General features: G+C 43.1%; 1 protein-coding gene across 1 annotated transcript in view; it reads left to right on the forward strand.

The window, feature by feature from the left end:
• Nucleotides 1-2,107: 2,107 nt before the first annotated feature.
• The window catches only part of LOC132833398 (membrane-associated progesterone receptor component 2-like), a 47,383-nt gene continuing 33,116 nt past the window's right edge, over nt 2,108-16,374 (forward strand). Inside the window, exon 1 of the mRNA XM_060851634.1 lies at nt 2,108-2,498. Within this exon, the coding sequence (XP_060707617.1) occupies nt 2,144-2,498 (355 nt within the window). The 5' untranslated portion in view covers nt 2,108-2,143. The remainder of the gene's footprint in view (nt 2,499-16,374) is intronic.

The following is a 16,374-nucleotide window of genomic DNA, read 5'->3' on the forward strand; positions in this document are numbered from 1 at the left end:
CATGGCCTACTCCTACTCCTAGGCATGACCTCCATCCACTCAATGAGCAATGGCTACACCCCAACTTTGTCATATCTTTATGGTGGGGTATGTTGGACAATTAATTGTAGTTGAATGAAGTTTTGTTGCTGTTGATAACCACAGCAGCTCATGGACATCCAGTTTTGTGGTGTTTGATCATTTAAAATTTACTACCACTTCACACAGTGGTAATATACCCCAACACAATGGAAGATACCCTCAATGTGAGGTCTACCATAAAATAAGCTGAAAATGTGTTGCTGGTTAAAGCACAGCAGGTCAGGCAGCATCCAAGGAACAGGAAATTCGACGTTTCGGGCCAGAGCCCTTCATCAGGAAGGGCTCTGGCCCAAAACGTCGAATGTCCTGTTCCTTGGATGCTGCCTGACCTGCTGTGCTTAAACCAGCAACACATTTTCAGCTCTGATCTCCAGCATCTGCAGACCTCACTTTTTACTACTATAAAATATAAACATCGGGTTTTGATTACATTGCTAATATAGGTATATCTGTTAGGATGGGCAATAACAGAAATATATTTTGATGGTGTAGGCAGGGTCTAAATTCAAGGTGCAGAGGAATGAATATTAGCAAATAATACCAAGGGGCACAAAATTCTGCAAGAGACAAATAGGACTAAAGTGCAGAATAGTAATTTGGTGTAGGAGTAAGGGAGAAATTAAGATTAAATACGATCTACACAATACACAACAAAACTGGTGACCTCCGGGCCACAGATTGTCATGTAGGATGTTGTAGTGATAACACAGACCTGGCTTAACAAAGTGCAAGTCTAAGTGTTAAATTTGCCTTCTTACAATGAGAAAGGGTGGGGAAGGCATAAAAGGATGGATGGCATTTCTCGTTAAGAAGATTTGCAATACTGGAGAAACTGGATCTTTCAGATAGTTCAATGGCATAACCAATTTGGATGGAGTTCAGGAATAAGAAGAGTGCAATTCTATAACTTTTTGTAGGTAAAAACAGTGACTGCAGATGCTAGAAACCAGATTCTGGATTAGAGTGGTGCTGGCAAAGCACAGCAGTTCAGGCAGCATCCGAGGAGCAGGGAAGTTGACGTTTCTGGCAAAAGCTCTTCATCAGGAATGTCGATTTTCCTGCTCCTCTGATGCTTTCTGAACTGCTGTGCTTTTCCAGCACCACACTAATCTATAACTCTGTGTAATCTATTAACCAACAACTAACTAGTGGAAAAGTTGCTGAAGACCAAATTTGCACTAAAATTAGCGAAGTGTAAACATCATGGAATAGTTGTAATTGGAGACTTTATTTGCCCACATACAAACTGGGATGATGATCGTATTGAGCAGGCATTCTTAGATTCATAACAGGAGAATTTCCCACACCAGCGTGTGCCCATGCTAACAAAAAAGAGGCAGTAAGAGACCTGGTTATTCGTAATGAGATTGGCCAAGTAGATCAATGGATAGTGAAGGAACATTTTGGGATGAGGACACAATGTGAGGATAATCAACTGGCAGAGAGCAGACTTCGATAGGCAAGAATGGGGCTCGGCGAGATAGACTGCAACCAAAGGTTGGCGAGAAGAGCAGGAACTGACCAATGTACTTTCTTTGAGGAAATGGTGCAGGTTCAATCAGAGTATATTCCTTCCAAAAGGAAAGATTAGAGAAACAAATCCAGAACTCCCTGGATCAAGAAGGTTATAAAAATTAAGTTCTATAGTTAATAACCCACAGCTAAACATTTTATATTGCTTTATGTTCGTAGCAATATGCAATATAGGTATATTGCATATGACTCCACTAAAATATTGTGAATGACACATTCCTAACAGCAAACTCCAGTCAAGTTTCTGGACCCATGGATTATCCAAGTTCCACGTGCCGACTCCTGACGACGCCACGTAAGCACCACGGCCACCCGACAATCTGCGCATGCACTGCGCTCGGCCCCTGTCATCATCGCGGAGCCGCACGGCCATGAAGCGCATGTGCAGCTGGGCGCGGCGGCCGAGTGTTCGAGGACTACAATTCCCGTCAGACACGTGGGGCGGTGGGTGATTGGCGGAGGCACTGCCAATGGGGTGTCATTATACTGGAGTGGGTACGCGCTGTTGGCGAGGTTGCGAGCGTGCACTATGGCGGACAATGTGGAGGGGAATAGTGGCGGCGCTGGTGGTGGCGGCAGCGAGGGAGGTGGCCCGTCCCTGGAGGAGGAGGAAGCGGCCGGGATGGCCGGTTTCGGTATCGGCGGGTTAGTGTTCAATGTGTGTCTGTTGCTACTGGCTCTGCTCGGGGTGTACAGACTGTACCGGAGGAGGAGGGGCGGCTCGGAGACTGAGTGCAAGGAGCCTGAATTGCCCAGGATGAAGAAACGCGATTTCAGCTTGGAGCAGCTGCGTGAGTACGACGGGCTCCAGAACCCGCGGCTTCTGCTCGCCGTCAATGGCAAAGTCTTCGATGTGACCAAAGGAAAGAAATTCTACGGACCTGGTCAGTGCAACAAAACGTCACCCACCTAAATAAAACAAAATAATGGGCTTCACTACTACTGCTGTGAAATGCAGATGGTCACCTGCCTGTGCAACTTCGCTGTACCCTGTTTGCTGATTGTGGTTTAGCTATATTCTTGTTTGCATTTCCCACTTGTTTATTGTTGGGTTTGTTTGTATGCAAACTATATGTGAGGAACACTACTTTGTAATGGGAGTATGTTCTCTACTCCTAATATTCATCAGTTAAGGCAGAGGGTGAAGAGAAAGAATTCCAAATTAATTCAGTAGTTGCAGAGTTGTTTATGCTCCCCCTCATGATTTCTGATGATTAGACTGGTGATTTATTTGGCAGAAATATTCTGCGCAGTGAGATCTTGATTATAGACCTGAAGATGGTTTCGTGTACAATGCTTTAATCAGTGGATCTCAAAAATGGATAGTAGCCTAAAATTGTTTAAGTTGCTTTATGTGGTTTCATTATGTTCAGGCAGTGAGTGAACTCATTTCGAACTGCGGAGGGTTAGCTACATTTTAAGGTTTCTTGGATTTTTGTGAAGATTACTTTTTAATTCAGTTGTTGCCATCAGTTAGGCGCACTTATTACGCAGGGTCTTCAGCTCGGAACATAAGTCGAGAAAGAGGTTCGACTTTCCTACGTTTACTTTGTAAAAATCCTGTCAGTGAGATTTAGTTTTTGTTCTCATTCACGCCTTTGTCTCTAGGTTTGTCTATTTTACTAATCTTTGGCTGATCTATCGTCTATAACCAGATAAAAAATACTGTCTTGACTCATGCCAGGTCTCATTTACCACTCTCTTCAAATTCTGGTCTTTCAAGCATGCCTGAATTTAATTGCTCTGATATTGGAGGCACTTCTTCAGTAGCCTTGGCGCTCAAATCTGGGATATACTCTTTGTATCTCTTTTCCTTGTTTTCCTCCTTTTAAGAACTGCTTTAAAATAGACCTTTTGCCAAATGTTTGATTGTCTGATGTAATGCCACCTTAATGGCTCAGTATTGTAATTTGTTTTATATTTCTCATGTAAAAATCTTGGGGCATTTTGTTACGACAACAACTTGTGTATACTAATGAAGAACAAAGAAAATTTACAGCCCAGGAACAGGCCCATCGGCCCTCCAAGCCTGAGCCGATCCAAATCCACTGTCTAAACCTATCGCCCAACTCCTAAGGATCTGTATCCCTCAGCTCCCCACCTACACTTGCATCTGTACATACCCACATTAAATGAATCCACCATGCCTGCCTCTCCTACCTCCTGCTGGCAACACGTTCCAGGCACCTACCACCCCCTCTGTAAAGTACTTTCTGCATGTATTCCCCCTTAAACTTTTCACCTCTCACCTTGAAACTGTGACTTCTTGATATTGAATTCCTCACCCTGGGAAAAAGCTTATCTCTATCTACCCTGTCTATACAATATATGTTAATGGTATAGAAGATGGTATCAGCAATAACATTAGCAAATTTGCTGATGTTACGTGGCTGGGTGGCAGGGTGAAATGTGATGAGGATGTTAGATTACAGGGTGACCTGGACAAGTTAGGTGAGTGGGCAGATGCATGGCAGATGCAGTTTAATGTGGATAAATGTATGGTTATCCACTTTGGTGACAAGAACAGGAAGGCAGATTACTACCTCAATGGAATTAATTTAGGTAAAGGGGCAGTACAAAGAGATCTGGGTGTTCTTGTACACCAGCCAATGAATCGGGTTCCCCCTCAGTCCTAACCTACTCAACCTCTCTTCATAGCTAGCACCTTCCATACTAGGCAACATCCTCGTAAACCTTCTCTGCACCCTCTACAAAGCATCCACGTCCTTTTGATAATGTGGTGACCAGAACTGTACACAGTATTCTAAATATGGCCAAACCAAAGTCTTGTGCAATTTTAACATGACCTACCAGCTCTTATACTCAATACCCCAGCCGATGAAGGCAAGCATACTGTATGCCTTCTTGACCACTCTATCCACCTGCGCAGCCACCTTCAGGGTACAATGGATCTGAACTCCCAGATCTCTGCTCAACAACTTTTCCCAAGGCTCTTCCTTTTACAATATAGCTCGCTCTAGAATTAGACCTTCCAAATGCATCACCCCTCATTTGTCTGGATTGAACTCCATCTGCCACTTTTCCACCAACTCTCCAGTCTGTCTATGCTTTCTGTTGCTCCATCGATCTTCGTGTCATCAACAAACTTACTGATCAGACCACCGGTGCCCTCTTCCAGATCATTTATGTATGTCACAAACAACAGTGGCCCTAGCACCTTTCTCCATTTTGAGAAACTCCCTTCAGCTACTACTCTCTGTCTACTGTTGCTCAACCAGTTCTTTATCCACCTAGCTAGAACACCCTGCACACCATGTGCCTTCACTTTTTTCATTAGTTTACCATGAGGTACCTTATCAAACACATTACTAAAGTCCATTGAAATGACATCTACAGCCTTCCTTCATCTATCAACTTGGTCATTTCCTCAAAGAACTTCAAATTGGTAAGGCATATCTCCCCCACAGAAAACCATGTTGCCTATCATTGATAAGCCCATTATGTTCCAAATATATATAGATTCTATTCCTCAATGCATTCTGCAGCAATTTTCCCACCATTGAAGTCAGGCTCATGGGTCTGTAGTTACCTGGCATATCTCTACAACCTTTGCACAGGGGGACATTAGCAACTCTCCAGTCCTCTGGCACTTCGCCTGTGTTTAAGGATACTACAAAGATATCTGTCAGCACTTCAGTTATTTCCTGTCTCGCCTCCCTCAGCAACCTGGTTCTGGGGATTTGTCCACCTTAATATCTTTTAGCCTACCCAACGCATCCTCCCCCCTTATGTCAATGTGATCCAGAGTAAACTATCTTTAACCTCAACATTCTTCATGTCCTCTCCTCAGTGAACACTGATGCAAAGTAATCATTCAGAATCTCACCCATTCTCTCAGGTTCAACACATAACCTTCCTTCCTTATCCTTTAGAGGACCAGCCCTTTCTCTAGTTACCCTCTTGCTTCTTCTATAGGAATAAAAGACGTTGGGATTCTCCTTAATTCTGCTCGCTTGTTATTTCATGACCCCTTTTAGCTGATTTGATTCCTCATTCAAGATTCCAAACTCTCCTGATATTCCTCCAAAGCCTGTTCTGTTCTGAGCTGTCTGGACCTAATGTATGCTTCCCTTTTACTCTTGGCTAGTCGCACGATTTTCCCTGTCATCTACGGTTCACAAATTTTGCCTTTCCTATCCCTTGTTTTCAAAGGGACTTGATGATCCTGCACCATCTTCAACCTGTCTTTGGAAGCCTCCCATATATCAAACGGCTGCCCCAGTCCCAGCTCCGGCTGAATTTTTATATTAAAACAGTCAATTTTTATAATCCGATCTATACTGTGTATGAGGTAACTAATCCTTTATAAAAGCCAGAAAGAAAACTGAATTTGTGGATGAAATTTACTTTCCTTGTGCTGTTGGATAATATCAGTGTGGTGTTGCCATGACTGCCATTTAAGTCACCACAAGTTTGAATAACAAATAACTTTTTTGTTGGGTTCTCTTTGAAAACTGAAGTGTGCAATCATGAGGCTGTGATGTCTTTTCTGTATAAAATTGTGGAACATCTGCTAGAATTTAACTGTGTTCAGGAGACTTCAGTAATTTACATAACTAAGTCTGAAGTAGTCATGCCCTGTCCTTCAGTCTAGTAGATATACAGACCTGAATAAAATTCATTTTCAGTGAGTAATGCCCAGCAGGTATACAGTACATGCATGACTGGGTTAACAGCAGTTCTTGGCTAAGTGAATGAATGTGCTAGTATTAATAGACTTATCTCATTTTCCTCAATGTTTTTAAAAACTGCGCTTTAGAGTCTGCCCAAACCCTTTGTGCTATGGAGTCATTTCTTCAAAAAATATCCTTTTCATAAAACAATCTTTCAATAGCATAATCAGTGTGTATCCTCTTGGTAATGACCAACTTTGAAATTGATCAAGTTGGTGCTTGGTTAGAGACAAAAGAAACTGCAGATGCTGGAATCCAAGGTAGTCAAAGAGGAGGCTTGAACACAGCAAGCCAGGCAGCATCAGGAGGCAGAGCAGTCAACCACAGGTGTAAGCTTTCTTCAGGACTGGGGGTGGATGTAAGGGGAGCTGCAGATAAAGAGAGTGGTGAGGTGGGGATAGGTGAACACAAGTAGAGGGTACAATCTGGTTAGTCGATGAGATGGATGGAAGTTGGGAATGGACTTGGGTGATAGGAAGGAAGATTATTTGAAATTGGAGAACTGTGTTGAGTCCTCAGGGCTGTAGGCTGTCGGTTGTCGAAGCAGGAGACGAGGTATTGTTCCTCTCATTGTCTGATTCATTGTCGCAATGGAGGAGGCCAAGGATGGTCATGTCAAAAAGGGAGTGGGAAAGAGCATTAAAGTGGGCAGTCACTGGGAGGTCAGGTCGACCCCTGCAGACCCAGCTGAGTTGCTCAGCGATACGTACCTGCAGTTTACGTTTCGTCTCCGCAAAGAGGGAGGCGTAGCTGAGGCCCCTTCTAGTGTCCATGATCACCTCCTGGATTTGGAGGAAATGGGATGAGTTAAAGGAAACGTTATTAAGGATGAGGACTAGTTTGGCAAGGCAGAGGAGGTTATTGGTGGGTATTGGGGGACTGGATGGGTCTGTTGGCAAGGAGGAAGCTGAGGGCCTGGAGACCACCCTTGTGGGGTATGGATATGTATAAGGACTACAAGTCCATAGTGAAGATAAAGTGCTGGAGGCCAGGGAACTGGAAGTTACTGAAGAGGTGGAAGGCACGTTGGTGTCGCGGATGTCAGTGAGAAGTGCCTGCACCAAGGGGGGAGAGGATGGAGTTGAGATAGGACAAGATGAGTTCAGTGGGGCAGGAGCATGCAGAGATAATGGGTCAGCCAGGGTGGTTGGACAAATTACGTCGATGGCTGCAGCATCCTGCACCCAGGCTGAACTGGAGAAGTTCATCGGTTTCACCCACAACTTTCACCCTGCCCTTAACTTCAATTAGACCAACTCGGACACCTTCCTTCATTTTTTTGACCTCTCCATTTCCATCTCCAGTGACTCCAGACGGACGTAGAGAAGACCACATTGGGAGCACTGGATACGGTAAACTAGGTTGGAGGAAAGGAAGATGAACCTCTGTCTTACCTGGAATGACTGTTTGGGGCCCTGGATGGAGGTGAGGGGTGTGTTGTGCCGGCAGGTTGTGCATTTTTCTGGTTGCAAGGGAAGGTACATGAGGGTTTGGGGGTGGAGAGAGTGGCGTAAACTAAGGATTGGTGAAGGCAATAGTCCATGGGGAAGGCAGAGAGGGGAAGAGTGTGAGGTCTAGTTGGAGTTGGCAGAAGGTTTAAGGCTAATGTATTGGATGCGGAGACTAGTGGGGTGGTAGCTGAAGACAAGAGAGGCCCTGCCTTTATTGCGTTTGGTGGGGCAGGAGGTGGTTGAGAGCAGTGGAACAGGGAATGAAGGCGGTGCGGTGGAGGGCTGTCTGGATGACAGAGGAAGGAAAAGAATGTTGTTCAAAATAGGTGGACATCTAGGATGCTTGGGAATGGACTGTCTCCTCCGAGCAGATGTGGAGGTGGAGAAAATGGGAGAATGGGATAGAGTTCTTGCAGGATACTGGTTGGGAAGAGGTGGATTGCAGATAGTTGTGAGAGTCTTTGGGTTTAACGTAAGCATCCATCTGGAGACTTTCACTGGAGATTGAGATGGAGATGGAGAGGTCAAAAAGGGGAGGGAGGTGACCAAGTTGGACTAATTGAATTTGAGGGCTGGGTGAAACCAATGAACTGCTCCAGTTCAGCCTGGGTGCAGGATGCTGCAGCCATCGATGTAATTTGCCCAACCACCCTGGCTGACCCATCATCTCTGCATGCTCCTGCCCCACTGAACTCATCTTGTCCTATCTCAACTCCATCCTCTCCCCCTTGGTCCAGCACTTCTCACTTAAATCCGCAACACCAACGTGCCTTCCACCTCTTCAGTATCTTCCAGTTCCCTGGTCTCCAGTGCTTTATCTTCACTATAGAAGCCCTTATGCATGTCCATACCCCACAAGGATGGTCTTCAGGCCTTCAGCCTCTGCCTCTCCAACAGATCCCTCCAGGCCCCCTCCACCACTACCCTCCTCTGCCTTGCTAAATTAGTCCTCGTCCTTAATAACTTTTCCTCCCATTTCCTCCAAATCCAGGAGGTAGTCATGGGCACTAGGATGAGCCCCAGCTACGCCTCCCTCTTTGGCAACATTGAACAGTCCCTTTTCAGTACCAGCACAGGAACTGTGCTCCAACTCTTCCACCATTACATCAGTGACTGCATCGGTGCAGCATTCTGCACTCAGGCTGAACGCAGCCTCCCATCCAGTATCTTGCAAGAACTTCATCCTGTTCTCCCAATTCCTCTGCTTCCACTGCATCTGCTCAGATGAGGAGACATTCTACTCCCAAGCATCCCAGATGTCCACCTGTTTTGAACAACATGCTTCCCCCTCTTTTTGTCATCCAGACAGCCCTCCTCTGGTCCGCTTCCATTCACTGTTCCACTGCTCTAAACCCCCATCCTATCAAATGCAATAAAGACAAGAGTCCCCCTTGTCTTCAGCTACCACCCCACAGTCTCTGCATCTGACGCATCATCGTTAAACACTTCTGCGAACTCCAACTTGACCCCACTATGACGAACATCTTCCCCTCCACACCTCTCTGCCTTCCGCAAGGACCTTCACAAATCCTTAGTTTGTACCACTCCTCCCAAACCCCCAGGGACCTTCCCCTGCAACTGGAAAAGAGGCAAAACCTGCCGGCACATCATGCCCCTCACCTCCATCCAGGGCCCTAAACAGTCCTTCCAGGTGAGAGAGATTAATCTGCCTCTCCTCCAATCTAGCTAACTATGTCCAGTTGTCCCAATGTGGTCTTCTCTATATCGCGGAGACCAAACTACAGGTACATTTCACTGAGCATCTCAGCCAGGCCTGCAGGGGTTGACCTGACCTCCCAGTCACCGTCCATTTTAATCCCTCTTACTAAACGCTTTCTGACATGACTATCCTTGGCCTCCTTTATCGCAACGAATCAGACTGCAATTTGGAGCCTACAGCCCAGAGGACTCAACACTGAGTTCTCCAATTTCAAATAACTTCCCTTCCCATCACTTGACCCCCTTCCCAGCTCCCCTCCCCCCTCGCCCTTCAGCTCCTCTCTTCGACTGTGCCTTCTAGCCACCAACCTGATTCATTCCTCCCATCGACCAACCAGGTTGTACCCTCTACCCGTGTTCATGTACCCCACCTCACTGCCCTGCTCCACCCCCTTTATCTGCAGCTCCCCTTACACCCATCCCCAGACCTGAAGAGCGCTTACACCCGAAACGTTGACTTCTCCACCACCTGATGCTGCCTGGCTTGCTGTGTTCTTCCACCCTCCTGCTTATCCACATTGGTGCTTGACCATACTTTGAAGCATTGGCAGATGTTATGCTAGGTTTATTCTCAAATAAGCCACAACCTTCTGATTTGGTTGTAAGAGTGCTACTGAGCCATGGTTCATTCCATTGTGGAGGCATCTAGAATTGTGAAATGGTTATTACATGGGAAAATGCCATTTGTTCTGTTGTCCTTTTTTTTGTAAGAACAACTTAGCTAGGCCCATTATTCTGTCTTTTCCATATAACCCTGTAGTTTTCCTTTGTCAATTAGGTTAGTGTCCAATTCCCTTTTGGAAGTCATGATTGGATCTGCTTCCACTATCTGATCTGGTGGTATATTCCAGATCCTAACCACTTGCTGTATTGTTTTTCTTCGTTTTTTTTGTTAATCATCTTAAATTAGTACTCTGGCTCCTGGCCCTCTTGCCAATGGGAACAGCTTTTTGCCATCTATTTGATCCAGAATAAATATAATTTCAGGTACTTCTGTCAAATCGCAAAAGAACAACACTAGCTACATCAGTCCATTCATGTAACTGATGATCCTCATCCTTGAAAACATTCTCCTAAATATTTTCTGCACTGCTGCACTGTGTTCACACCATTCATAAAGTAAGGTGCTCAGATTGGTGCCTTATCAATCATTTTTGTAATAATAAATTTACATTGTCTTCCTCGAACCTTCTCCTACCTAGTCAAAAACTATTGAAATTAAACATGGTATCTCCTTAATAAGTCTGGCATTCCTTAGATAATCTACGCTTGTCCAAGAGACTATTAATTCGACACAAGATTATTGTATTAAGTCACTTCCCCACCGTCCAGGTTAAATTGATTGACGTGTCATGGCTGAGCCTTGTTTGTAGAAGAAATAGTGTTTACAAATCTCCAGTCTACTAGAATCACCCTGGCATCTGAGGAAGATTAGAAAAACTGTAGCCATGACCTCTCTAAACTTGCACCAGTCCTTCCCTCAATGTTATGGATGTGTCTGTTCCAGCTGGTAAGTGATCAACTTTAAATACAGCAAGCTAGTCTCCCAGTTGTCTTTAGTGTACCAGTTGGTTTCTGTTAGCAATAATTGTCATCTGTAACCAATCTTACCGAATCTCAAGGACTTATCGTTTTTGAATCTGGCTTCTGATGAGTTGTTATGTTTTCATTGGTAGGCTCAGTAGGGGAAATCCGAGAGATAAGGTTCAGCTAAATTTGTACATTGATGCTTTGGTCCTGATTGCATCTGTTTTCAAAGTCACTTGACACAGAAAATTTGAGATTCTCATTTAAGGAACTATTTGGGTAATCTATCCTTCCTCCTATATCCTATTATAAGATGGAGCTTTATCAGATTTGCGCAGACAGTTTCAAATTATTGTGTTAGTTTGTATGTCGTAATGATTATAGGATACATAATGTGTACAAAAATGTCAGTGACAGAATTATGGATCAGGTAATGAAAAGTTGAGGTTCCCTGCATGTTAAGCTTATCACACCATGCAGCTAGCTGATGGGTATGAGGAAAAAAGTATGTGTGGAGGGTAGTTGTAGTCTTGAGTAAGGATGTTCTGTCTATGTTGGGAATGCAACAGTGATTTAGCAGTCTGATTCCTGGAATGGTGGGAATCAATTTATGAAGAGACTCTGGATCGGCTGGGATTAAGTTCGCTGGATTTTAGAAGAATAAGGGAGAATCTCCAAGGAACCTGTAAAATTCGAACAGATCTAGGCTAGATAAACACAGGATTTTCCTGCTGACCGGGATGTCCAGAATCAGGAGGCCACAGTTTAGGTAATAAAGTAGGCTACTTAGTCATAGAGATGTACAGCACGGAAACAGACCCTTCAGTCCAACTCCTCCATGCTGGTCAGGGATCCTAAATTAATCCAGTCCCATTTGCCAGCACTTGGCCCATATCCCTCTAAACCCTTCCTATTCATATACCCATTCAGGTGCTTTTAAAAGTTATTATTGTACCAGCTTCAACCACTTCCTCTGGGAGCTCATTCCATGTACGCACCATTCTCTGCATGAAAAAGTTGCCCCTTCGCCCCTTTTAAATCTTGTTCTTCCCCCCCTCCCCCTTTCCCCGTGTAGATATGGACTCCTTCACCTCGCAGGGAAGACCTTGTCTATTTACCCTATCCATCCCCCTCGTGATTTTACAAATCTCTATAAGGTCCCCCCTCAGCCTCAGCCTATTCAGCCTCTCCCTATTTAAGACTGAGGAGGTGAAATTTCTTCACACAGAGTGGGGCCTGTGAAATTCTCTGCCACAGAAAGCATTTGAGGACAAAACGTTTTCAAATACGAGTTCTGTAGGCTAAAGAGGTCACATTGGAATAGGGTGAAGGTGAGAGCAGTTACTGAGTTGATAGAGCATGATCATATTTCATGACAGACCATATAATTTAGATTAGATTACTTACAGTGTGGAAACAGGCCCTTCGGCCCAACAAGTCCACACCGACCCGCCGAAGCGCAACCCATCCATACCCCTACATATACCCCTTACCTAACACTACGGGCAATTTAATACTCTAATAAAGTGCCTACTCCTATTTTCTATGTTTCTGTGATAGGATTATTTGTGAAAATGACTGACTTATTAGAAATGTACAATAACTTGATTTGAGTGGCAATGTGTAAGTAGGAATTTGGTAAAATATTAAATTGTTAGATCTATAAATCAGTTTTAGAAGTCCATATCTAAGTATTTACATACAGTTAAATCAGTGCTTGTACATGACTAATCATCTGATACTAAATTACTGTGCAAGAAACTGACATTCCAACGGTCAGTTCTCTAAGTTTAATTAACTGTGGTAATAGAGTGCTTCACAAATGTCAATTAATATAGAATATTTGTGTAGGTTCCTGGCAATTTAGATCCACTTGCAATTTATGAAGAGATCAAGGCCTGTATTTTGAAGTTTGAAATTTTAATCTTTTTATTCTCTTCACATTATTTCTCTCATGACTTAAATTAAACTGGGTGCTATACTGCTCCACTCAATTAGTGTTTCTATCATGTTATGTGAAGTTATTTCTGTACTTAATTCTTGAAGTAACACCTGGAGTTTGCCGCAGGTTAGATTGGCCTTTTAAATGTGTTATAACAGAAAAGAAATCTGATTTGGTGCATGAGAGTTTAAGTTGAGCTATTTGAAGGCACTCTACTTCCTCTATCAGATGGTTTGCCATTGCTGTGTAACAATTTATGATGGACAAGAAATATGCACCAGATGTGCTGTCTTATGTTAGATGTCTAGCAGTCTTGTTAAGTTGACTCTACATAGAGGTCTTGATCATGCAAACAAAAGTACTCTTTTGTAATTACTAAAATCAATTTTTATTTGTTATATTCTGGTACTTTTACTGTTTGTAGTCAAATTTTGTTACTTTTAATTTATGCAAACTGGAAATGAATGGCATTTAAATTTTCCACATAAAGTACAGCAGTTTATATGTTCTAAACTGCTGAGGGAGTAGTGGGGCCAGGCAATTGGACCAAATTTGAAGGTTTGGTTGGAGAAGAAAGATTCAACTGAGGGGGGAATGGTTAGTTAGGTGGGAGGAAGTTTGGACATTGGTAAAAGTTTGTTGGGTAGGCATGTGGAATGTGGAAAGAGGCTTATTGGCATTAGGGCAGAAAAAGTTCTTCGAGGATCTCAAATGAGTTTGAGGCTTAAAAGAAGCGACTACACTGTTGTAACAAATGACAGAAGGCCTTAGGACATAGAAGGGGAGCTGTAGAGGAGAATGGAGAGAACATTTGGGAGAATAGTTTGTGTAGAGACACAGGAAGTGGATGAAGAAGAGGAAGATTAGTTTGGTGAAATAAAAATTATTGAAAAGATTAAGTTGACTATAGAATTAGTGAGGACGGCATTACTAAAATATTAGAATTGGCAGAAGCAGTAAATCTAATTAAATAAATTAGACTGAAAGCTGAGTTAAGAGAACAATTTGACGAAAAGAACCTTTTCATATCTATCAATATTAAAAATCAACACTTCACTTAGTCAAGTTTGGACCATTCTGTTTGGAGTAAAGACAGTCGAAAGGAGATTTTAATAGCACTATAAAGGCTGAGTAGATTTCACCGGCGAGTAACAAAGGCCGACAGACTCAGTAAAGATAGTTGCATAACGAGCTTTACATTTTTATGTTACATGACCCAGTTGTGGAAGCTGTATTTATTGTTGTGAATGCTTTTTATCCTTCAGTGGAAAATATGGAAACACTTTTGATGCCTATAAAATAGATCCAGGTTGTTTTGTTTGGACACATTCAAAATATGCATTGTACGGAGATGCACTGAATTAATACAATGGACGCTTGGAAATATTAGCTCTGTTACAAGTAAAAGTAGCAGTATACCTTTGTTGTGCAATCCTAATGTAAAAACATCACAAAGTTTAGATCATATTTGCAAATTGGTTAGAGATGGGTCCAGATATGTTGGTCTACCTTCTAGATCACAATGATATATACAATCAAAAGATGCAATTAAAAGAAAATAAACAAGCATCCTACTCTGTCATCCAAAGTTTTGTTCATGCTCAAACACCCTTATGTGTTTAAAAAGGTTCTGTGTTTTCAAAGTTTGGGAGAAGATTTGTAGTTCGGGTGCTCGTTGTTGTGGTTCTGTTCGCCGAGCTGGGAGTTTTTGTTGCAGACATTTCGTCCCCTGTCTAGGTGACACCCTCAGTGCTTGGGAGCCTCCTGTGAAGCGCTTCAGTGATCTTTCCTCCGGCATTTGTAGTGGTTTGAATCTGCCACTTCCGGTTGTCAGTTCCAGCTGTCCGTTGCAGTGGCCGGTATATTGGGTCCAGGTCGATGTGCTTATTAATTGAATCTGTGGATGAGTGCCATGCCTCTAGGAATTCCCTGGCTGTTCTCTGTTTGGCTTGTCCTATAATAGTCGTGTTGTCCCGGTCGAATTCATGTTGTTTGTCATCTGCATGTGTGGCTACTAAGGATAGCTGGTCGTGTCGTTTTGTGGCTAGTTGGTGTTCACGACCAGCTATCCTTAGTAGCCACACATGCAGATGACAAACAACATGAATTCGACCGGGACAACACGACTATTACAGGACAAGCCAAACAGAGAACAGCCAGGGAATTCCTAGAGGCATGGCACTCATCCACAGATTCAATCAATAAGCATACCGACCACTGCAGTGGACAGCTGGAACTGACGACTAGAAGCGGCAGATTCAAACCACTACAAATGCCGGAGGAAAGATCACAGAAGCGCTTCACAGGAGGCTCCCAAGCACTGTGGATGTCACCTAGACAGGGTGCGAAATGTCTGCAACACAAATCCCCAGCTCGGCGAACAGAACCACAACAGGTTCTGTGTTTTGTGGTATAATGTATTTTGCTAAAGTATGGTCAAATTTCTGTTTAAACTAATTATCCTACATTCTTAAAATCATATTGATCCAAACTGCTACAGATCAGAATCAAATAGAGGTCACAGTGCAGTTTGACTCTTTTTAATTAATAAACAAATTTTTAATGCCTTTGTATATGACAAATGATGGGTGTTCTTTAATTTTAGGAGCCATATGGAATCAGGCGTCGTGCAGTGTTTATCTCATGAATAAAAACTGATGTAATTCAATCAGACTGCATTTATAGAGGGAGAAGAGTAGGGTTAATATTACAGTTCTTATGATTGTTAGTCAGAAAGTTGTCAGTGCTACTGTAAAGAAGTCCAGAAAATGAATTCAGCATGTGGTGAGATTAAATGTCAAAGCAGTTGAAGATGTGGTGAGAGTAACTGGTTTGACTGAGTACCACTAAGTTATCTGATCATGAATGGATCTGAAACAGGGAGCATGAGTTAAAACGTATGGAATTAGTTGCTGACAGGTCCAGTGATTATGAAAATGATCTCTGAACATTTTAATCAAAGGCAAACTCAAAACTGATTGGAATGGAGGTGAAAAGATAAGAAACAAATAATGTTGGAGAGCAGACTATCATCAAGATGGTGGGCAGTCCTAGCAGAGAAGTGGTAGTGACAAGCAGACAAACTATAGTTGCTTCATTGCATATTACTCAAGCATGAATGTTGGCTAGATTACCTGGAAAATACTTTTTAAAACAAAAAGTCAGTCATTCAGGTCCATCTGAACCATGGGAAAGGCCTCTCTTAATATCTCATCCAAAAGATCTCTCACCTGAAAATATAATTGCAACCTAGCTCAGTGATTGCAGTAAAGTTTGCTCTGACACCTTCCAGCTCTGAGGTATAATGCTGCTGCCTTGTGATAAGCCAATGCTAAATAAATGTTTGGGCAGTGTGCTGCTGGTGCTATTTTTGACATTACTAGAATTTCTGCTGTCATTTTTCAAACACTAGCACCTGCTTGTTTAG

The sequence above is a fragment of the Hemiscyllium ocellatum genome, chromosome 36 (assembly GCF_020745735.1).
Source record: "Hemiscyllium ocellatum isolate sHemOce1 chromosome 36, sHemOce1.pat.X.cur, whole genome shotgun sequence".
Lineage (NCBI taxonomy): Eukaryota > Metazoa > Chordata > Chondrichthyes > Orectolobiformes > Hemiscylliidae > Hemiscyllium > Hemiscyllium ocellatum.